At 37.8% G+C, this 24,716-nt stretch overlaps 1 protein-coding gene across 1 annotated transcript in view; it reads left to right on the forward strand.

The window, feature by feature from the left end:
• Window positions 1-19,351, forward strand: part of LOC129763591 (dynein axonemal heavy chain 10) — a 191,683-nt gene extending 172,332 nt beyond the window's left edge. The window contains exons 69-74 of the mRNA XM_055762828.1: window positions 9,763-10,115; window positions 10,608-10,712; window positions 17,189-17,290; window positions 18,559-18,705; window positions 18,884-19,178; window positions 19,244-19,351. Of these exons, the coding sequence (XP_055618803.1) occupies window positions 9,763-10,115; window positions 10,608-10,712; window positions 17,189-17,290; window positions 18,559-18,705; window positions 18,884-19,030 (854 nt within the window). The 3' untranslated portion in view covers window positions 19,031-19,178; window positions 19,244-19,351. The remainder of the gene's footprint in view (window positions 1-9,762; window positions 10,116-10,607; window positions 10,713-17,188; window positions 17,291-18,558; window positions 18,706-18,883; window positions 19,179-19,243) is intronic.
• Window positions 19,352-24,716: the final 5,365 nt, after the last annotated feature.

Below are 24,716 nucleotides of genomic sequence, written 5' to 3' on the forward strand. Positions count from 1 at the left end.
ATTCATACTGCTCTTCGATCACACCAGCGCGATGCGCATACTTTTCGGCGCAGTCCTCCGTACAGAGGTAGCACTTTAACGGAGCACACTGCCGTGATGAAAGGGTTAAGGATCAACCCAAAATGTTTCTGGAAACAACTTTATAACCATTCCATGCCAAACCGATAAAGTGGTTCTCAAATTTTCGTGAAAATAGGTAGTTTTGTTTCTTATCGCAAAATAATAGACCCATTTTTTTATTAGGGGGGGGGGGGGGGAGGGGTGGCATTTCCTTTTTAGGGTGACTAGAAAAAAAAAGTTTTATCCCTCATTCCAATAATTACTGTTTTCAAAAATTCATTCATTCAGATGATCGACATATCAAATTAAAGCCAATTAGCTAGTCATCCTTGAGAAAGTTGAACAGTTGCAAAACAATGAATTTTGTTTTCGTAATTATTGATTGTATTTGTTTTTCATAGTTTCATAGGGTGTTGTTGGCCCTATTTTTTAAAATATTGTTTCTTGATAGCAGAGGATGTTTTACATAACATATAAAAAAAACCAGAGCGGCTTTCATGTTCGAGTTATGTTAAGCACATGACAGGATCAGAATAAAATTAGCTCATCTGTTATATTTCTTATTAAGCGGAAACAAAACATGTGAACTTTGAAAAATCATAACTCAAAAGCGAAAGAGAACACATCTATGATTTCTGGATATGTTATGTAAAAAAACTGAGCTCTCAAGAAAAAAATAGAAAAAATTTAGCGCTTTTTGTCTCTAAATCGTTTAAACTATGAATAACAAATACAATAAATAATTACGAGAACAAAATCCAATTTCCAATTTTAGAACGTTGTATTTTTTCAAAGAAGACTAGCTTATTGACTTCATTTTGATTTGTCGATTATCTTAATCGGTCCGGTAGTTCAAGAGGGAAAGGTTGATTTTTCGACCCACCCTAAAATGGAAATGAAAAAATAAAAAATACGTTTATGCGATAAGGGATAAAACTACCAATTTTCAAGAAAATCTGAAATCCACTATATTGGATTGGTATGGCACGACTGAGGTGCAAAACCATTGGGCATTTAAGCAACTTTGCATACTTGAAATCTCCAAAAAATAAGTAGACAATTTTTTGTAAAGGACCAAAGTTTTTTTTCTTATTTCTTTACAAAAATTTCTAACCCAGGAACTATAATACCTACGAATTTTGGTCGAAGAATTAGATCTACAAATTTTCTTGAATTTTCAGTAAAAAAAGATCAACTTTTTTTTAAATTACACTGAGAAAAAATATTTTAAAAATTTATAATTCATTTTTCTCAAAAAAAGTGTATTTTTAAAATTCCCAAAAAAAAAAGAACAGTCCGGAAGATGGGCACTTATACAAAGATTTTTTTTGCTATCAGCAACATTTTTATGTTTTCTTTGAAAAGATAACAACTGAATCTAATTTTGTTTAAAGTCAAGATAGCGATATAGTGTATTCGACAAAGGAATAAATCTTATTAAAATATGGACTTTTTGTTGAAAGTGTCAATTGGGATAATTTGGACACAAAAATGTTACGTGTAAAACATTAATGATATTTTTTTCAATGAAAACATGAAAAAGTTTTTGGAAAAAGTTGGAAAACACTTTCCCTGTAGCAGTGATCTTCTTCCGATGTATGAGTGACTTGTTTGTGTTATATGAATTATATGAATGATTTTATCAGAATTTCAAAACAAAACTTGTTTAAATTTTCAAAATATTTTTCCCCGACCGTATCGAAATCCAAACACTAAAGCGTTCCCTAACTCGATGGGTTTCGTGGCACCTTTGATTGATTTTACAAGCATTCTTCTCTCCATAACTCGATACCTCCCTAACTCGATGGTCCCTTGAATATCGAGTTAGGTAGAGTTGACTGTATATCAAACAATATTTTTAAGAAAAAATCTATTCAAAAAAAGTTGTTGGGTCTGAGCCTAGAGGCACGCACGTGATCTTGACATAGGACTGTGATTGTGTGTAGTAATTGCATTGAAATTGAGTTTTTCATTGTTCAAAATCTCCATTTTGGTTAGACACTCCTCCCGCTCTCTAAGGGTGGGCTGTCATACAAATGAAACAACAATTTCTGCATAACTCGAGAATTAATCAAGCACAATTTGGGATGGGAGGGTTTTTGAGTATGAGAAATGTTTCTATAATGGTATGACAACCCTCCCTCCTATGGATTGGAGAGGGGGTCCCATAAAAATATTACACATTTTTCAACCAAAAATATTCTAACCAAACATGATAATTGAAAATTTTCTGAAAGCTCTGAAGGAAAAAGGGAGAATTCGAAAAATTAAATTCCCATATGTTCTACAATTCCATAGTGACAAGTGCTGTTTGTCCATTTGATGTTTGCGCAAGCGAAATTGATCTTTATTCGAAACTGGAAATGGATTTTATCGTGATGAAACGCACTCCTATATCTTCTTCCATCTATACCAAAAAAAAGGATCGTCGGATGTGTTGATAAGAGCAGAACTCGAGGAAGGAATTGTCCGATTTAGGGCTGTCTTTATTCTTTCATATTTTCTGTATAAAACATTTATTCCATCCAACGGAAACATGTTATATGCAAGTGGTTGAAAAATCTTGAACGAGAATCGTGTCTGAAAATAATCTGATATTATAATGATGAGCTTTGTTAGAAATACTAGGAATTTTATAGAAAAAGGTAAATTCAAAGGGGTCGAAGAAGATCAATCAATGAACAGTTCTGCGATTGGACTAATGAACTTGCTCATAGTAAGAAAACGTGAATGTATGAAGGTATTGATAACAAAAAACAAATTTTGGGCGGGACGAAATTTGCCGGGTCAGCTAGTTATAGATAAAAATAGCATTATCTCTACAGAAGGTTTGTAATAACTTTATAGCCCTGTAAGATCGTGACTACTCAAGCTATCAAAATCTGATTTACGTGAGTATACCCTTTCGATCTTCTAAATCAGCATCCATTTAAATTCATTTATTGCATTTTCACATAACCAAACAACATACTCGAAATTATGACATCTTGGACCACAATTGCACAAATTGTTAATGGTGAGACCAACACGATAAAAACATACGATAGACAACATACAATATAATATAAAATTAATGCCTATTTTCGGTGAATGGAGAATAATTCATTTTACGCATCAACTCACGTTATGAGCTAACGCCCGATTTTAGGCAAAAAGATTGCTCGTTGCGTCAGGGAGGAAGCTTTTTTTTTACTATATTCACTGTTCATGTTTCAAGCAAAAAAATTCTGAATAAATTTCCTATCTAATGATATATAACACAACATATGTCGCAATAACCATTTTGAGTAATATACGTTTAAAACTATTAATAAATCGTTACATTTTTCGTAGAGTGACCCCCCTCTATAGAGATCAAAGACATAGTCCTATGTCAAAAGATTATTTTGAAAATCATTTCTCATTTCTCAAAAAAACATGTGTTTTTGAAAATTCAGGAACCAACATGTCATTCATACATCGATAGAAGAACACTTCTACTGGGAAATAGTTTTTTCTAACAACAACTTATTCGTGTTAGAGGCGAATGAACTGCAAAGTTTAAAGCCTCTTAAAAACTAAGAATTGAATTGAATTTTTCATGTTTTCTTTGAAAAGTTACTACTGCATTGATATTTTTGTGTTTAAATTATCGCGTTTCACATGTTTTGTAAACTTTCTTCTATTCAGAAACACGTCAAGAAGTGTTAAACGCGAGCATTTACACACAAAAAATGTTACTAGTAAAACATTATTTTCCCAGGAGTCTCCATACAAAATGCCATATATTCCTGAAACTATGAAAGATAGAAAGAAGACGTCTTCAACAAAAGTACATACTTTAATAAGATCTTATACTTTGTCGATACATTGTATCGCTGTCTGCACTTTAAGCAGAATTAGGATCAGTTTGATTTTTTCAACGAAAACTTATATTTTTTTGATTTTTCGTCAAAAAAAAACTATCAACCTGCACTGTGGTCATGCGTATTCTTGAGCTTGCCATTCAGAATGCATTCAAGACGTGTTATTAGACGTGTATAATAAATATCAATTGTCTTAATTAATATAAAATAAAATTTGAATATTACTGAATGGTGCAAGTCAAGACGGCGAAAAATTCTCTGGGAACGATGATGTAATTCAAGAAGATGAACCCATTGACGGCCAAACTGTAAAAAAATACTTTTTGACGAAAGCCATCGGTGTAATTTTGATTAAAGACGCTGAAAAAAAACCAATGTTAAAGAAATAAATTTTCCCCGCTTTCATTCTCCAGGAAATGAAAAAAAATCGAAAAATCGTCAAACAAAAACATTGGCCAAAACCTGCATTTTTTTCCCTTGTAGGAGATTTAATCAAATATTTTTTCCTATATCACAATGTATGTTCTTTTGTCAAAGTAATGATGTAGAAAAAAGTTCTTGTGTTTTGTTATTTGTTAGGTTATTAGTTACATGCTTCAAACCGAATTTATGACCCACAACAGTTATACAAAATTGAATGAAATTGATGGTAAGTGGTAGCTAATAAATTTGTGCAAACACTATATCATATGGTTTCTTCTCAAAGCCCTGAAAATTATCGAAGTAGCCGTTTGATATGGCTTATCTACAAATTTCACAGAAGACTATTAATATTGAAAAATAATAGTTCTCAACTCGTGCTAAGAAGTCTCCCGCGTGTATTATCTATATAAATAAAAATGAATCGCAAAATGTGTTGCTAAGCGCGAAACTCGACGAAGGAATCCTCCGATTTGAGCCGTCCTTCTTTTGTCGTATTGATCTCTGCCCGTAGATCAATGTTATGGTGGAAAAAAATCTTGATTTTTTTAAAAAACTTTCACGGAAAGTTCGAAAAAATATTCTCATATGTCCTAAGATGTATTCCATGTATCTAATGAACAAGTTATCTTCAAGTGATTCAAGCGATTCTTTACCGAAAATTGTGTCGTAAAAAATGTGAATGTTCGAAAGATTTCATATTTAAAATTTTATTTTGGGCGAGACGAAGTTCGCCGGGTTAGCTAGTCTATTTTCTATATATGAAGACATTGCTGGAATCAGAAGAAGACAACAATCTGGAGTTCATCGTTGCCAAACACCGCTCTTGCGAAGCTATCCATATTCTTTAATGGTACTAACGTTCCTAACACTCGCCGTCTTATCATAGAATTACTTGCGAACGACTGCAATTCCCACGACACAATCAATAGAATCGACGTGAGGAAGAATACATTCACTTGCGGGACGCTATCATGAGCAATGCTGCCACAGTCCTTGCTATTACCGGGCCAATATGCATGCATTGTCATGACATTACAGGACGTATGTTCAAACAAAGAATGATGTCGATGATGAGCTTCATTATAACAACACACGTATTTGTTCTCATACGTTGCTGGATGCATTCGGTTGGATGGCAAAAGCGAGGATTTAAAATTTTTGGTTTGGTTAGTCGAAAAAGTACGTCCTGAGAAAATCGATGATGTAATGTCCACGAAAATTCCAGATCCGTCTATTGATCAACTACTAAACTGTTTTCTGAAATCCGATCGAGTCAGAAGTACCCAAACCGTTCGCAATAGTGCATTCTGTAATCCGTTCGAATTGAGGCAATATTCTAGTCTAGAAATTTGAAAAAAAAAATTCTTCAGATTTCTGAAGTTTAGGCATTCAAGAATATACCCTAGATAGGACTTTTCGAAAATCCCACTATTCACCGAATTATAGCCATTTTAGTGATGCGGTGTCTTATGTAGTACGGTCATAACAATTAACTTCGAACGCGTTTTCCTCAAAACTAGTATGTTTTTAAAACTGGCGTATACGATATCTCAAGTTCTACTGAACCGATTCATGTCGAAATTATATGGATACAATCTGCAGGCTCTATCTCTCTATCGCATGAACTAATAAAAAATTATACTTTTGTAATGTTACTATTTTTAAAATTTATTATTATTAAAAATATTATTAACTATTATTAAAAATCGGGAAACGAGAGAAAAAACGGCATTTTTCTCTTTAGACCGCCACCGTTTTGTCAAAAAAAACATGTTTTTGACTTGTCCGAGGTTCATGCGATAGCGGCATCCTTACTGATTTGAAATCTGTTCGATACTTTTGTTTCTGGTAACCAGAAGAGTTGGAATCGTGTACGCCATGGAACAATCTTTTTCTTATTATGAATATTTTTCTTCCGTGAAATTTTTGTTTTATTGTTAAAAGATAGATAAGCAAATAATGAATAGTAAAGTTATTCTTAGTTTTATTTTTTCGGAGCTCGAAGAGACATCGGAAATTCGTGCCTCTACATTCGAATACCCCCTCAAGTCAGATCGGATTATGCAAATATGGCAACCTTGAAACGTTATTCGTCATTTCCAATTCTGTGAAGCCAAAATGGAATTTTCGGGTGAAATAAACACACTTTTAAAACAAAAAAAAATATAAATGAAAATAGGCTCTAATATGATGTATATAATAAAATTACACATTCTCTGCAAGTGTGGAAAAATCTTGAGCGAAAATTGTCACTGATTATTGTTCTATATAAAAAATAAAGTTTTGGTGAAAATGTAAGGGGATTTATAGGAAACAAATAAGTTAGGGTCAGTGCTATGTCTTCTTAGTGTATTACAACTTCGAGTAATAAATTTCACTCAATTTTTATTGATTTAAATCAGCTTCTGATGATGTTCGAACATGGTTCATGGCCCGGCGGTTATCTATAACTTTTACCGCATGATGGAAAATATACAAAACGTTTTCCTAAAGATTTCACCAACTATACGATCGCAAGCGTAGGTGTATATCCAATATAACAACGAAGAAATTTTGATAATGGCGGATAACCATTCACAAATATCAACAACGCCATACAAAATCATTGGACCCCAGCTGAAAAAAATATCAATCCTCATGTTGATGTTGAGTTCTGCAATTCGAACTACATTTGTGAGTCCGTAAATAAAGGATGCAATATAACTGTATCTCAAATTCAGAATACCGTTGTGAATACTCTTCGATTGAATGTCAACGACGAACGATTGCACTACCAAATTGTCCGGTAAATTACGGAACCCAGCATATATACATGAAGCCGTCGATTCTGAAAAGCGCATATTTTCCACCAACGAGGCAGTAATTGAACGAAATTTATTTTGACTTTTTTTCCAATTTTTCTACTTAAGCTCAAAAATAATAGGAGTACCGGTAAGTTTCTTCGTTTTTTCAAAAATTAATGCTTTATTCTGCAAAAATGGTTACTAATTTAATATCCAAAGTATTGCCTATCGCTAGTCACAACTTTTTTCCATCTTTCTGGCAATTCACGGATCCCTTTGCGAAAATAATCGGCCGGTTTGTCGGCTAACCACGAATCGATCCAATTTTTGACTTCATCAAAACTGGAGAAGTGCTGGTCAACCAGACCATGTTGCATCGATAGAAAACGGTTGTACAGCGCGGACTTGATTATATACAGTTTCTGATTTCTTTTCACTATATATAATCGAATCCTGTATATAATCGAATAAAAAAAACAATTTTTTTATTCGTTTTTTTGCATGTATTTTTCATTGTTTTTTTAATATAAATGAGGAATTTGATTTTTGATTCATCCCCTTGAAGTCAGAAAATACCTTTCTCAAATGAAAAAAAAAATTATCCGATCATATTTGATGGAAAAAATCCTTCTACGCATATGTTCGAATTTCAACAATGACAGAGTTATAGAACTTTTTTTTTTGTTTCGGACTCTGTTGCCTCGAACTGGCTCTACATTAAAAAGTACACTACGGAAGACGATTCTGTTGCTTTCATTTGAAAGATGAGAAAATTTGATACAGGGTATAGTAGTGGAACATCTAAATTAATGGACATTTTGGAAGTGAAACACTTAAAAGTTAGTAATTGTTAATGTATTATTATTAATGTCATCCTGATTTTTTTTATTAAACTGGATTGTTTCTATCAATCAAATTGAAGCTCTCTAACCGCTCTACAATTTGTTCTTTGACATCCAACTTCTTCATCTTCTCCTTCAATGGCACTAACGTTCCTAGAGGAACTACGCCATCTCAACGTAGTATTACTTGCGTCATTTTTATTAGTACTTAGTTGAGATTTCTATGCCAAATAACACGCCTTGAATGCATTCTGAGTGGCAAGCTCTAGAATACGCGTGATCACAGTGCAAGTCGGAGGAAATTTCTTTGACGAAAAATTCCCCCGACCAGAACGGGAATCGAACCCGAACACCCGGCATGTTAGTTATGACGCTAACCACTCGGCCAAGGGAGCACAAGGGAGCATTCTATCTATCTTAATTTGGCTGCAATATGGATATAATTAATTCTTGGTGAAAATTCAAGCAAAATCTTCAAAAATCACGATTTTTACCCCATTGTATATGAATTAGTCACTTAAATTACACTTTAACGTGGAAAGGTTACATTCCTTCTTGAAATAAGTCATATTTGAAACATAAAAAAATATTTTTTTTCAAACTGTATATAATCGAGTCCAAAATTGTATATAATCGAATCACATATAATCGAGTCCGACCTGTAATCGGACGGAGCAATGTCTGGAGAATACGGCGAGTGGGATAGAACCTCCCATTTCATCGTTTCCAAGTATGTTTTGATCGGTTTCGCCACATGCGGCCGAGCATTGTCGTGCTGCAAAATAACTTTATCGTGTCTTTGGCGGTCCGGAACGTTCTTCGCCTTGCAAGTGAAAATTACCACTTTTAAACCGTGCAAACCACGTCTGACACGTTCGCTCAGTTGGAGCATGGCCACCATGAACTTCCACCAAAATGCGATGAATTTCCGCAGTTTTTTTCTTCATATTGAAGTAATGAAGTAACACTCCCCGCAAAAACACTCGTTGGTACGAAATTCGACATATTCGAAGTGGCAAAAAACTATGTTGTCTACGCTTTAACTTTTTGACATATACTGAAAAAGACGCGAATGTCTGGAAATTTGATTCACTGGAATGATAATCAAGTTACGCCATCTGTTGTAAAACCGAAGAAACTTACCGGTACACCTATTATATTATATCTTTCACATTACATTTGGCTTTCAAGAAATCAGATACGTAAATGAAATACATTGAATCAAGCAGAGGAATGGTATACGTTTTTTGTGAACATGTTGACTTGGCGCTCCATTCTTCGATATGTCAAACACAAGTATGAACACAAGATTCATGAACGTTTCACGTTTGTTCATCGACTCACAATCCGATCCTTCATTTGCGGCAGCATAAACATCAAACACACTTTCTTTCGAATCGTTGATTCGTTTCATTTCATTGGTCACATTCGAAAAAACGTTAAAACATTTAAACACACTTACAATACATTAGTTATTCTCTATTTAGCAATCAACATATGCACTAGAAATCATTTTTATGGCAGAACAACATTTGCCAACGTTTGTCACACAGTAGTTTTTTTTTAAATTTGTACCCAATTCAGGCAACGATTGACTTGCTTTAATCCTACTTGATACTCATTAAAATCATCGCAAATTTTCGTACATCAGTAGTAGAGATTCATATGCCGCAAAAACGGATTTAGCATTATTTGCTGCGCTGTCCACACCACATTGTATCAGATCACAATCACTGGTGGCAGCTGAAATATCCCCAACCACAACTTAACTAATTCACACCTGTCTCTATCTGTACCGCTCCGGACTAGGTGCGGAAACCGGTGGCGTCAGCCGGGACGAGTTCATCGACAAGGTAGCGGTCGATATACTGAAAAAGCTCCCGAAACAGTTCGAAATCTGGCGTGTGAAGAAACAGTACCAGATCAACATAACGCCGGTGTGCGTGGTGCTGCTGCAGGAACTGGAACGCTTCAACCGGCTGCTGGGCCGGATGGAGCGGACGCTGCAGCAGCTCCGCAAGGCCCTGGCCGGCGAGATTGGCATGGACGCCGTGCTGGACGGCATCGCCTATTCATTATTCAACGGACAGCTGCCGGACGACTGGCGGAACCTGGCTCCGGCCACCTGTAAACAGCTGGGCGACTGGATCGAGCATTTGCTGGTGAGTTCCCTTCCACCCACTCTAACACTCTCGCGTGTGGCTGACGGAATAATTCTGTTAGCAAGTGTTTCCTCATCATTTAATCCGGCGCGCTGATTAATTGCCTTTCGAGTCTAATCAAGTTGTCGGCTACGTGACGAAATGTGTGGGTACTGCTGGCGGCTGATTACACGCTGCAATTGCCCACACAGCACGGAATACTAATAAGTCTGGAGGAAATTATGTATCAAAGATAACGTGAATGGAAACCCGGGACGGCCGTCTTCTTCATTCAACTAGAAAATATTCCATCGCCACTAATCCAATTTTCAGAAGGCTAACTATTTTGTTATATTGCTGATGCTGCTATTTTGCTGTAAATTCTTTCTTTTCATGCAACAATCACCGTCCCTGCACAAACTAACTCACTGCTTGGGGGTGAATGCATTCCTGGCTCAAATCTCAAACCGTTCGGAACGCCAACAACGACATCCTCGACGATGGAACGCTCAGAGGAGGAATCAGCAATATAAATATTGGTCAGTATCTGGCGAGCCACTGGTGATGTGGTTGTCGGGACTCCACATACCGGAAAGTTATTTAACCGCATTAGTTCAGGTAAATTAAACAAACAGCATATAAATTATATACGGCACCAGGCCAGAGCCAAAGCAGCGGTCTGATTTTACTGGCTCACTGGATGTGCTCGCTACTGCCGGCGGAGAATGCTGAGCCTGTTGTCCGCAAAGGATGCACAAAGCTGTGACCTCTCTTTGCCGAACATACGATCCTCACCCCCGAGCAAAAGGGTGGTAACGGAACGTGTTTACTAGTTTGTTTGCGCTCTTTATCTCCCGGTTTTACTGTCGCTTTCGCCGTGTCTGGGTCCATCTCTCACTCCGTAGGCAAATTTACTTACCGCCCGGAACCCAATAAGCCGCCCACACACACCGAACGAAGTCCTTCTTGGTGGATAATTGTTTACACAGTGTCCAATTTGTTTGCCGGGAACACGGATACGGGTAAATTGAAACAGATATGTTGTATGGGACGGACGGACGGAGGGGGCGATGTAACGATCGAGGCAACGAACGCGGACCGAGGGTTGAAATCAAATTGCAATTTTTATCCTTCTGCCGCTGGCACCAACAAAAACACCGAAACGGCAGCAGCGGGAGGAACAAACAATTATCCACGGGTGTGGAGTGACAGAGATATGGACAACCCGCTTCATCAATGCGGAACTGTCGTTGTTGATTTTGTGTCGGCTAATGGATGCAAATTGTTGGCAATTCTTTTTCATTTAGCGCTGTAATAGAGAAGCGCAAATAGAATCATCATGATTGAATGGTCGCTACGGCGCTTTGGGATGGCACGGCCAGTAGGGAGAGAATCAAAACAGTGGACATGATTAAAAAATGGTCATTAGCCATTATTCTATGATTGTACCCCAAACCATCTATTTGTCATGTTATCAGATAATGGGTCGATGTAATCTACATTTGTCGTCGGATTTGTTCATGTTTTTAGAGATTAAAAAAGTAGCCTTATCCTAATTTATTTTAGATCAAACGATTCTGGATTGTATCCACAGTGAGGTCATGCCAATTTGACAAGATATTGTGTCAAGTGTTTCAATATGATATACTGTGCAATGTGCTTCATATGGAGTTAGCGTGGATGCGGTCCAGCCTAACTTTCTCAGAACGAATAAGGAAAATTGTTTTTTCAAGGATTCCATGCGATTTGAGCCTAATCATTGGTGACCACACAACAATGTTCTAAAACAACCAATATGACGGCAACGCTATTTTTTGGAAGAGTGTCAACTTAGAAAAATGTTACATTTTCAAGAAATATCTTGAACGTCAATGACTGAAATTTAACTGAATAACGACATTATTGTGACCAAGAATGGAAACTAAAGAACATGATTTGTTTCACGATTATCATGAGCTGTACAGAGCACAATCTATATACACTGTTAGTAGCAATGAATGATCTCTCTTCCTAACAAAGTAATGTTTTCTTGGTAACTCTGAGTTGAAAAATGTATTTCTAGACTACTTCTAGATCAGAAGAACGAGTTAGTCTTTTCACTCGTTTTGAGCAGCAGGAATTAGTTCTACGAGAATGAGTGTCTGCTCTGAGATTTCCCAGACTTTTAGGCACATACCCTGATATCCTGAAAAAACACTCAATTTTGCCTAATTTTTCAGAAATGATTGTGATTTTTCCTGATTTTTGTACTTTATCAGAGTAAAAACTATCAGTAATAAATATACTAGGATCCCGGCCAAAATTTTCCTGGTTGGGAATGAGAATTGTCATAATAGCTTGTCGGTCCGTACTTGTATAATACTTGCATTAAATTGACTGAAAAAAAAAACCTTAATCTTCAGCAGTAATAATGCTCCGTGAGCCGAAAGGTCAAATGAGCAAATATTATGCTTTTTGAAAAGCTTTGAAATGTTTGTATGTGTAGGAGCAGACATCTCTTTCTTTTTTTCTTTTTTCACCTCTTTTGGGATTATACAAAAAAAGTCTATACAATATCGATCGAACCAATGCCAGATGGAATGCAAGGCTGCTAAACACGACCACGCTATACACATAGCTACCGGTGCTGTTGCATAAATGCGTGATAATATTAAATCTCACCATAAAATTTAGTTGGAAAGTGTTTTCTATGAGTAAAAAGGAGAGAAATGAAGATGAAATAATGCATAAAAAACTTGGTAGGCATGAGGATAGGACGTAAACTATATATGATACCGCTAGGTTACCGATTACCATATGTTTAATACCGATTAGCAGATTATGCAGAAAAAAAAATCTATATATATAAAAATGGAGTGATGTCTGTCTGTCTGTCTGATTCTTATAGACTCGGAAACTACTGAACCGATCGACATGAAAATTGGTATGTAGGGGTTTTTGGGGCCGGGGAAGGTTTTTGTGATATTTTGAGACCCCTCCCCCCTCTCTAAGGGGGGGCTGCCATACAAATGAAACACAAATTTCTGCATTACTCGGAAAGCAAACGAAGCCAAAGTTGGCATGTGAAAGTTTTAGGGTGCAATAAATGTTTCTATGATGGTTAGACAGTCCTTCCCCCACTCAAAGGGGGGGCTGCCATACAAATGAAACACAAATTTCTGTATTACTCGAGAATTAATCAAGCAAATGAAACCAAATTTGGCATGTGGAGGTTTTAGGATACAATAAATGTTTCTATGGTGATAAGATACTCCTTCCCCCTCTCTTAAAGGGGGCTGCCATACAAATGAAACACAATTTTTTGCATTACTCGGAAATTAATCAATCAAACGAAACCAAAGTTGGCATGTGAAAGTTTTAGGGTGCAATAAATGTTTCTATGATGGTTAGACAGTCCTTCCCCCACTCAAAGGGGGGGCTGCCATACAAATGAAACACAAATTTCTGCATTACTCGAGAATTAATCAAGCAAATGAAACCAAATTTGGCATGTGGAGGTTTTAGGATGCAATAAATGTTTCTATGGTGTTAAGATACTCCTTCCCCCTCTCTTAGAGGGGGCTGCCGTACAAATGAAACACAAATTTTTGCATTACCCGAGAATTAATCAAGCAAATTAAACCAAATTAGGCATATGGAAACTTTAGGGTGCAATGAATGTTTCTATGGTGGTTAGATACCCCTCCCCCCTCTCTTAGGGGTGGCTGCCATACAAATAAAACACAAATTCCTGCATTACTGAAGAATGAATCAAGTAAATGGGCGGGACGAAGTTTGCCGGGTTAGCTAGTTCTAAATAATTTTTAATTCTATTTTTTTCCTAACAGTACATGTCATATCCCATCTAATATTTTTAATCGCGATTTTAGTATTTTTGGTACAAATAAAATCCAAATAATCGACCCGTCGTTTGTTTTCCAAATAGAACGAATTTATAAACGTTGTTAAATGACAGATAGCGGTAGGTTCACTTCAGCGAACTTTTATCCTCACATGTGTCAATAACCTCAATTCGGCTAAATCTAAAAGCCATGGAAGCCATGCGTATTTCAGTAAGACTTTTTGAATAAACATAATGAATTATTGAAATTCTTCATATCATACATGCTCGGATTGTAAGGTGACAATCACGTCATTGTCAACAATTCTAATAACCGACTGGAGAACACGTGTATACATTCAATGTGTATGTTGTTGAATACATTCCTGGAGTCATGGAAGGCGACTGCACAGCGTCGCGGGAAATTGTGATTCGAAGAAGAAACAATAATCTGGAGTTCATCGTTGACACCCACCTTTCAAATGATGCTCTCCATCTTCTTCTTCAATGGTACTAATGTTCCTACTGTTTCTAATGTTCACCATCTCAACGTAGAATGACTTGCGAACGATATAGAGGTAGCAAGCGAACGACTGCGATCTGCAATCAGAAGCGGTGTGAGGAAAAATGCACGAATTTATCTCTTTGTCATGAGCAACGCCGACGCAGCCTTTGCTATTGTCAGGCCTAAACAAATACGTTGCCATGATATTATAACACGTTTGTTCAAACAAACAAAAAATGAATTGTAGAATGAGCTCCACTACAACGTTACATGTATTCTGTTTCACATCTTGCTGGATGTATTCGGCTGGATAGCAAAAGCGATGATTACCTCATATGCACATTTTTAATTTGGATAGTCAACAAAATACGCCCTGAGGGAATCGAAAGTGTAATTTCCTCAAAAATTCCAGATACGTCTATTGATCAACTACTCACCCGTATTCTGAAATCCGATCGAGTCAAAATTATCCGAATCGATTGCAATATCGCATTCTGTCGTCCGTTCGACTTCGACGGGTTATGCAAATGTCATCCGACCTTGAAACGCAATGCGTTTAGAAGTTCGTGTTCGTGTTCGTGTAAACACGTTTTTGAAACAAAAATTTTAAATGAAATATGGCTCTATTGTGTGTTCTGTGTAACAGAATAACAAATTCTCTGCAGGTAGAGAGAAGTCTTGAACTAAAATTGTCTCTGATAATTATTTTATATTCAAAATATTATGGCTGAAATGCAAGGAGATTCATAGAAAAATAGTTAAGTTAGGAACAGGACTATGTCTTCTAAGTAATTAAACAACATCGAGTGAAAATTTTCATAAAATTGATTTCGGGTCTGCTAATTACGGAATATGGGTTACTGTTTGATATATTTACCACAAACATGGTTCATGTCCGTGTGATGATCTTGAACTATTATAGCCTTGCATGGCAGATGGAAAATGCACAATGCCTTTTCCTAAAGATTCCACTAACGACACGACCGCAAGCCTAGGTGGATGTCAAATATATCAACGAAGAAATACTGATAATCACATTCATAAAAATTAACAACATAGACATTGGCATTGAAAACCAGTTCCATATTCACCTCAGCTCAGCAAAACAATCAATACTCTTATTAATGTTGAGTTCTGTGGATCGATGAGGAGCAACAAATACAAATACAAATACGAACTTTATATTGATTTTCTTTATTTAATTTGTCTACTTTACGACCATAATATATTCCTTTTTTGACTTTACATTTATCGTTCAAGAGAACAAAAATATTAGATTCGTTAATGAAATATATCGGGAATGGAATATAAGGAATGGTTTGTGTTTTTGACGTAGAACTACGTCTTTCAGGAAGGGTGCCAAATCAAAAAACAAGTCGCGTTTTTATGAAATAAAGTTAACGTTAATAACTTTTTTCACTGTGAACGAATTCTCATCGAATCGGAAATTCTCTAGGATTTGTTTGCTATGCTATACATTACAATTCGCTAATCTCTAAACGGTTTGAATTCATGAAAACTGGATGAACTTTGTTTTTTCCCATACATTTGTTTTGCCGATTTGTGTGATAACCTTACCCATATTTCGGATGCTTATAACTCGAACATTTCTTAACAGATCGGAAAGATGTTTGCATCAAATGATAGGAAATATTTCCACGCGTCTATCACAATTAATAAAATGTTATTTTTCATTAGATGAACAATTGAATAACTGTAAAATGTCAAGCATTATCTAAACGTCCTAACTGCCAAGTTTTGATTGGCCCGATTTACGGTTTCCCCAACACAGACTTCAAATTCGATGTACCTGTGGAAATCCGCTTATTCTAATATACATGCAAGTCGGGGGTAATTTTGCAAAACGTTTAAAATATTGCAGAATACATTAGGTGACTCAACTACAGGGTGGCACATAAGTCACGCAATGCTCTCTGAAAGAAAAAATAATCACGATCGCGCTGCTACTATCGAACGTGTTGATTCCTAAGCGATTCAGTTGTCGACTTTGTATCGTTTTTTTATTCGAGAATAAAGATTTTTTATCGTGAGACATTTTTTGATACGATTTTTTTGTGCAAATCGGTTGCGTGACTTATGCGCCACCCTGTATGACGAACACGCGGTTATATGAATTGTATGAGGCATTTAAAGATGACCGGTAAGAGATGAATGCCACGCCAAGGACTTCCATCCATATCTTTAACTGATGGAAACATCAACAGAATAAATGGAATGGTGTTCGGAACTCGTCATTTAAGTTTGAGAGAAATAAAAATCTCTCATTCGTTATATTTTGGTTGGTGTTGACAAGAGCCGCAGCACGACTAGTGCCAAAAGAGTTCAAGTTTCTTCAAAACAGACTGAAGACATGCTTGAACAATCAAATTCTGATCCCACGTTCACCCAACGCATATTTACGGTCGATGAGAAGAAACAAAACCTGAATACAGCTATAAAAATTGTTTCGATGACTGGATCTTCCGTTGGAAAAAGTGTATTGCTCCAGAAGGGGCGTATTATGAAGAAACACAAATTCCCGGTATTTTTGTCGGAATGCAGCATAATCTGAACCTCGTTTAAATGAAATGAGGGAAATAGCAGTTGACAATTGAGTAATTATTGGTGAAAATACCTGGCCTGTTAATAAGTTTGTTGTTCAAACAAACATTTACAATTTTCTGCCCTGAGTATAATAACAAACCATTTCCAGCGAAGATCGCGCTCTTATAACCTACTTTCTCCTCTTTTCGACACTAATCATCTTAGGTTGCCTGCCGGAAGAACAACTGGCCCCTGGATCGTTCTACACTGTTTACATCGGTAACCAAGTTCTTGAAGGAAGACGAAATCGAGGAACGACCCGAGGCGGTAAATCAATTTAGCTTAATTTCTGTTCGCGCGGTCGGATGATTTTATTTATTAGTCTCCATCAGCTGTGTGTATGTGTGTGTGTGTACATATCCGTCCGTGGTCGCTTATATTCACCGGAAGTTGCACTTCTTTCTCGAATGCCACATTTATTTGTATACTCTCTGTGCAAATGGTAGAGCTCATCGATCTTCATTGAAGTATACTCCGTCGCCCGGAGGCCATTTCTTACATGTTCGACGCGGAACGAGTCGTAGCAATTGGATTAGAGAGACAACTTATCGTCCTTCTCGAAATCCGCTTCTCGACTGTGTGCATTTCCCTCCGGCTGGCAGGAAAATGTGGTCGTACGAGCAGCTCAGTCGGTCTGATATTGTCATCAGTGTCGTGGCGGAGCCCGCTATCGATACCCCGACAAATGATACTTTTGCAATCGCTCAACCAAGCGGACGCTACAAAGAATTGAATCAAATCACCCAAGCGGTTCACTGTGTAGCCTGTGGTGTAAAAGATATATTTCTTACCGTTCAGTTTCTGCTCTGACACCAGCACTCACTCCCAAGCCCTCAATTGTTTCCTCCACAGGAAAGGGGAAAATAAATAAGAAGTTCTCTCGTATCGCGAGAAGGTGTGGTACACGTGGGGATTGAAATATTGAGCGCACAATTGGTAGTCAACTGTGAACCGTTGTCGTCGATGGTTTTCCATTACTCTGTTGATTTCGGGTTGGATGGGAGAGCTGATGTCTTCATTATCAGTTTTCCGTAAATGCTGCCAGACTGATAACAGTGAATAGAAAACATAGAAAACATCGAAAAATTTGTTTTGCAAAGTTGAGCCAATGCTGGGAAATTGCAATTGCGTGGAGTTTTGCACCACATCCGAGTAACGGATCCAAAAAAAAAAAAAAGAACACACAGATGAAAAGTAAAAATCATGAGCTCCTCGTTGTTGCTATTACCCGTCCCAACTGGATGGTATCTTGGAAAACTTACTCGCTAACGACGAAGAAAGTATGCTTTTCGTTCGAGTGTTCCACAAACAGCGAGTGCATATGCACATATTCATTCACACACACAAACACAGTAGGAGGCGACAAAAGTTCCATTTCCAATGCATATGGGAGCGACAAATTTCATCTCTTTTACTTGTTCGTACACACAATTTGTCTTATATTTGTCTTGTTTCCCTATCTACCCACGAATGGCACACCTAACCTTCCACCCCCTCCCATCGACGGGATGATCCGGAAATGCTGATAAATGCAGGGCTGTTACGTGACCGGGCTGTATCTCGAGGGCGCCCGCTGGGATCCGACCAATCGCTGTCTGGCACGTTCGACTCCAAAAGTTCTGGTGGAGCCATTGCCGGTGCTATCCGTCGTCCCGATCGAGGCGCACCGTCTCAAATTGCAAGTAAGTGGTGTTTGCTTTTGGCTGTTTTGCATGTGTGTCTGTGCGCGTACGTGGCTCTACGCGACGGTCCGTTTTTTTGATTATAATCTGCTGTAACTAGCTTTGATATTTGTGCTGAGCCGACCCCATTGGGGAGTTGTTTTTCTTCTAATCTACTATTAATTCACTCACCTTGCAGAATACGTTTCGTACCCCTGTCTACACCACATCCGAGCGACGCAACGCCATGGGAGTTGGGTTGGTATTCGAGGCGGACCTTCGCACCGAGGAGCATCCCAGCCACTGGGTGTTGCAGAGTGTGTGTCTTATAATGAACAAAGACTGACCCAATCGATTGATTTTTACTCTAGTGATACGATATTGTTAATATTCGACTGTTCTAGTTTTAAATAAATTGTTACAACTTAATTTTATTGCTTTACTTCTCAAAAGCACATATCCGAGGAGAGTAACTACTAGAAAGAACCATGGTGGTAAGTAAAATACTTCACAAATCAGAGTTCTTGTTGTACAAGAATATTTGCATCACGTATTATAGCGAAAGATAGGGGAAAAGTTTGGAAGACCCGAGGAGTAGCTGATGGCAAAATGACAAAATATAAAACTATTCGGACGGCAGCTGATACATCCAGGAGAGGTCATCCTCGGAATACATGAACCTCTCACCACCTATTTATGACAGAGCCGCTCTTAGTAGACTAAAAAAAAAATAAACTGAACATGGGTACAAGAGAAGATTCACGAAGAGATGTCCGTTCGTCATGAAGATGAGATAAAAAAAAGGTAAGCACTTGGCGTTTGTCGGGAAACGCGTAAATAAGTCCAACAAATTCCGGAGACGTGTTCTGTGAACTAACGAGTCAAAAATTGAGATATTTGAAAACTAAAGGGAACTGTGGCCAGGATCCGGCCGTATTGTGGGAGCTTCTTTTTGCATGTTATCATGTTCATAAATTAATTAGATTTAATTTTGGTAACGCATATTTTCACGCCAGATTATCTCTTATACGACAAACTCGACTTCGGAAGTGTTTCAGAGTATATATCGTATTTTCGACGAGTTTGCGACGATTATCGTCTGAGGCAGTGATTCGGCGTCCGATGCGTGTTTCGTCAACAATTACGAGTATGACTCTTCAAGGGGGTCTGTTGGTTGCATGTTCGCTTACTATGCGATCGATCGCAAGCAGGGCTCGGCATAGTCATAGTCAACTGAGGATAGTCAGCTGACTATCTGACTGACTATATCTGTATTCAGTCGGAAATTACTTTGGACTTCTTCACGCAGTTTCTCCGCACAATTTATCAATTTGTCTTCACTGCATTTCGTAGTGACCCCAAAACGAATTCGTTTCTCTCTCTCTCTCTGTCTCTCTCTCCCATGTATCATTATGCATGCATCGATGTTTGAGTTCAACGTGGTTTGACATACGCTACAGGTGAGCTAGATTTTGTTGTGTATAGTACACGAAAATCACTCACACGTATAGAATAGCGAGCAGTGTGTGTGCGCTATTTTACTCGCTATTTACTAATACTAACGCGAGCATCCTTGATAAATGTTTAAGTTCGTTGGTTTGAGTTCACGACGGGTAGACAATAAACCGTCCATTGATGGGGTAACTACTCTTTGTATCAGAAATCAAGTTTTCGTTCCTCTTTATATGGACGTAAAATAAGATTGAGCACGCGGGTATAAAATCAGTGTCAAGGGGAAATGGAAGTGTGGATTAAAGTCAGTTGAATGACGAAGCAGATTTGTATTCATTAGTCGCTTCAGTTAGAATAACCTCTGACTGGGCTAGTTCAACAGTCATCCTCGCTAGTCAACGCTAGTCAGTTCATTTTCTAGTCAAGTCACTTTTTGTTGCCGGCGACTGCCGAAGCAGTTCCAGTCGAAGCGAAGCTACTGAGAGTATAGTCGGTCTTCATTTTTCACCTTCGAAGATTTCGGGCCCTGGTCGTGAGTTCAAAACTCAGGGTCCTCGATTTACCATCTATAGAATAATTATTAGGCGTTTTGAGGCACCCCTAAATCATGTCTTGCACAGGTCTTTTTTAGGCCAATAAACAAAATGTACATGGTCGGTTCTCTAGATTCGATGATAATTTTGTTCCATACATTCATTGCCAATCAGGTCGATTTTCAGTAATTTTTGTTTCGAGATAACACCAGATCTCGACGTTTTATGCATTTCTGAATCATTAGGCATCGAAGCAAAAATTTCGATTTTCAAAAATTCAACCGATGGTCCAAAAATAATTTTTTCCCTTTTTTCCACAAATGAAAAAATCATAACTTTTAAAATACTAGACTAGAGGGACTAGAGAGATGATCGACATATGAAATTGAAGCCAATGGGATAATCTTCATCTATTACACTTGGATTTTTTATTTAATAATTATTGATTGTATTGGTTTTTTTATAGTTTTCATGGTCTAGTGGCTCCATGGCCTAGTGGTAAGTTGCGCTTGCCAAGATGGGGGCTTCGGGTTCGATTTCCGTTCAGGTCAGAAATTCTATCGTCATAGATCGTTATTCTGGCTTGCACTGGTCCAGGAGAACTGTCTAGGGTGTAATGGGATGTGCAATGGGCATTGCCAGTCCCCAAGAAAATCCACAAAAATCCGGAAACAGCTCCTCTAAGCGAATTGATGCCGCTATAAGCGTTTTTGCCCAGTCCTGGTGGTCCTCCTGCAAGATAGTGGGGTTGATCGTAGGCCTTGCAAACCGCATTACTAAAATACCAAGCAACGAACGATACACAAGAATATTTGAACCGTACTAATCAACATAGACCCAGGCGACGAAAACGGACTAATGATTGGAAACTCGGGACGTGGAACTGTCGGTCTCTCAATTTCATCGAATGTACTCGTGTGCTTTCCGAAGCATTGAAAACTAATAAAAAATCAAGAGCGTTTCTGAGGCACCTCTAAATCATGTCTGGTTTAGCTGAAACTTTGCACAGGTATTTTTTTTGGGGCCATAAAAACAAAATGTAAATGGTCGGTCGCTCTAATCGCTTGAAGTTGTGCTGCCGGAAGAGGACCAAAAAACCGAAGCTCCTCTTGAAGAATGTTGGAGCATGATTAAAACAGCCATAAACAGCGTTGCGGAGTTAGGACACGTGGAACGATGTCGACGGTACGAGTGGTTCGATGTGAGTGTCACCAAGTGTTACACGAGAAGAACGCTGCGCGGGAGCTAGCGTCAATCTATCCGTCAGAACGTGGAACGATATAGACAGAAGCGGAGACAGCAAACCCAACTATTCAGGGAAAGGAAGCGCCGCCAGGAAGAGGAGGAGTGTGAAGAAATCAAACAGCTGCACCGTTCTCATGAGACTCGAAAGTTCTACTGGAAACTCAATGCATCCCGAAAAGGCTTCGTGCCACGAGCAGAAATGTGTCGGAATAAAGATGGGAGTATGCGAACGAACGTGAAGTGACCGAAAGGTGGAGGCAGCACTTCGATGAACACCTGAATGACGTACAGGCAGAGGACCAAGATAACTATGGAAGAGATAACGTTGGTGCAGTAAATAATGAAGATGTACCCCCAACGATAGGTAAAGTTGAGAATGCCATCAAATAGCTTAAGAACAACAAATCAACTAGAAAAGATGTCATAGGAGCAGAACTTATGAAGCTGGGTCCGGAAAACTTGGTTAATTGTCTGCATCGACTGATTGTCAGAATTTGGGAAATAGAACAGCTACCGGAGGAGTGGAAAGATGGGATTATTTGCCCTATCTTCATGAACGGCGACAAAATTTCGTGCAATCGCCGTCCTGAATGCCGCCTACAAAGTGTTTTCCCAAATCATATTCCGTCGTCTATCGCCACTTACAAACAGATTCGTGGGAGGTTATCGAGCCGGCTTCATCGAAGATCGACCTACTACTGACCAGATCTACACCTTGCGGCAGATCCTCTCGAAATGCCGTGAGTACAGAATCCCAACGCATCATCTATTCATCGACTCCAAAGCTGCATATGATTCAATAGACAATTTCTCCACCCAGATAGTTTCTGAGCAGAGCTCTAGTAGAGATGAGGATAGACTGGCTACTCGTTGAATGATGAGAAATGATAAGATCGAATATAGAAAAGCAGGTTTGATCTATACTGATCGGTGGTTTTATTACGACTGACGCTGTTCTTAACATTTCATGCCCTATTTATATGATTGGTCCCATAGTCCTCTGAATAGCCTATAATTGCGATTGATTTTTTGGTAGGATTCGTATTATATGTATTATGTTTTCGTGATTATCATAATACTTTTGATTTCTTGCAAGCAAGTGATCCTAATAAAAGGTAAGTTTGGATATGTGTTCATATATATAGCAGCACTAATAGATATTCTCTTTCAGGCGCGCTCTGGATTGCAGTTTTTCATGTTTGTGTTTTTTAGTGTTTAGTGGTGTATAGTTTTTTTTTTGTAAATAAAGTGCTTCAAAAACAAGATGTGTTTTTTTTCTATGATTGTTCGGCCTGGGCGCAGCGAGCAAGGTGGTTAGACAAAGTGGAACAGAACATGGTGAGCACGGGTGTCCGCGGAATTCGAGAGAGATAGCCACGAACCGAGTTAAGTGCGATTCACATACAACGTTCACGTCACGTTGGGGGGTCTTTGTAGCCATATTGGTTGCGCGTTCGCATAGTAAGCGATCGATCGTGAGTTCAAAACGCAGGGCCCTCATTGATCATCTTTGTGTTGTTACACTGTCGAATGATCCATACAACTGCTCTGCTCTGCAAGAAACTTCGGGCTGCTATTCTATTAATAACACAACAATGATCATATCAACTGTCTCCGCTGTCCGGTGGTCTAACTGGATAATGGAAGAACAGAAGGAATATTTGAACGCCGGAAATGGCAACTATGTAATGTGCTATTCATAGATATGATAAACATGTGACATGTATACGATTAAAAATTCGGCTCTGTTACAGCTAAAATGCTAATGAGCCTAAAAATAAATAAATGGAATAAAAAAAAATCCACGTCACGTTGCGTCAATTATTCTCCTATGCGATTCTTATGGAAGCCGTTGCCGTTGCCGGCGTATGTGAATGTTTTTTAAGAATTGCATGGCAGAATAATTGACATAACTGACGTGACGTGAACGTGACGTAGATGTGGTATGTGAATCGCACTTTAATTGGAGAAAAATTTTGAATCGTGTCATGTTGTAAAGACGTTAAGGCAGTATTCTAGTCTAGAAATGAAAAAAAAATCAAAAAAAATTTCCTTCATATTTGTGTAGTTTAGACTTTCAAGAATATACCCTGGAAAGGACTTCTCGAAAATCCTATTATTTACCGAGTTAGAGCCATTTTAATGATGTGGTATTTAGCCTGTTACGGCCATAACAATGAACTTCAAACGCGTTTTTCTCGAAACTAGTTTTTTGAAACTGGCGTACACGATATGTCAAGTTCTACTGAACCGATTCATGTCGAATTAATATGGATACAATCTGCCGGCATCTCTCTATCTAAAAAATGATATTTTTTAAATTTTACTATTTTTAAAACAAAAAGGGAAACGTAAGAAAAAACGTTTTAAACGGTCGCCATTTTGTCAAAAAACATGTTTTTGACTAGTCCGAGGTTCATGCGATAGCGGCATCTTTACTGATACAGAATCTGTTCGATATTTTTGTTTCAGATAACCAGAAGGGCTGGAATAGTGTTCGCCATGGCACAACTTTTTTTTTGAACCGTCTCACTTCATAAGCTTTTAACTATTCTAGTTATAAATATTTTTTCTTCGTTCAATTTTTGTTTTATTGTTAAAAGATAGATTAACAAATAATGATATTATATATAGTAAAAATATTCTTTGTTTTATTTTTACGGAGCGTCCGAAATTTTTGTCTCTACACTAGAATACCCCCTTAAGCCAAAATAAATAAATAAATAAATAAATGGTTTCGGGACCAACAGTGCTATATATTTTTTATTTATTCATTTTTTGGATGTGGCATTTACGTAATAT

Source organism: Toxorhynchites rutilus, chromosome 1, assembly GCF_029784135.1.
Source record: "Toxorhynchites rutilus septentrionalis strain SRP chromosome 1, ASM2978413v1, whole genome shotgun sequence".
NCBI classification, from domain to species: domain Eukaryota; kingdom Metazoa; phylum Arthropoda; class Insecta; order Diptera; family Culicidae; genus Toxorhynchites; species Toxorhynchites rutilus.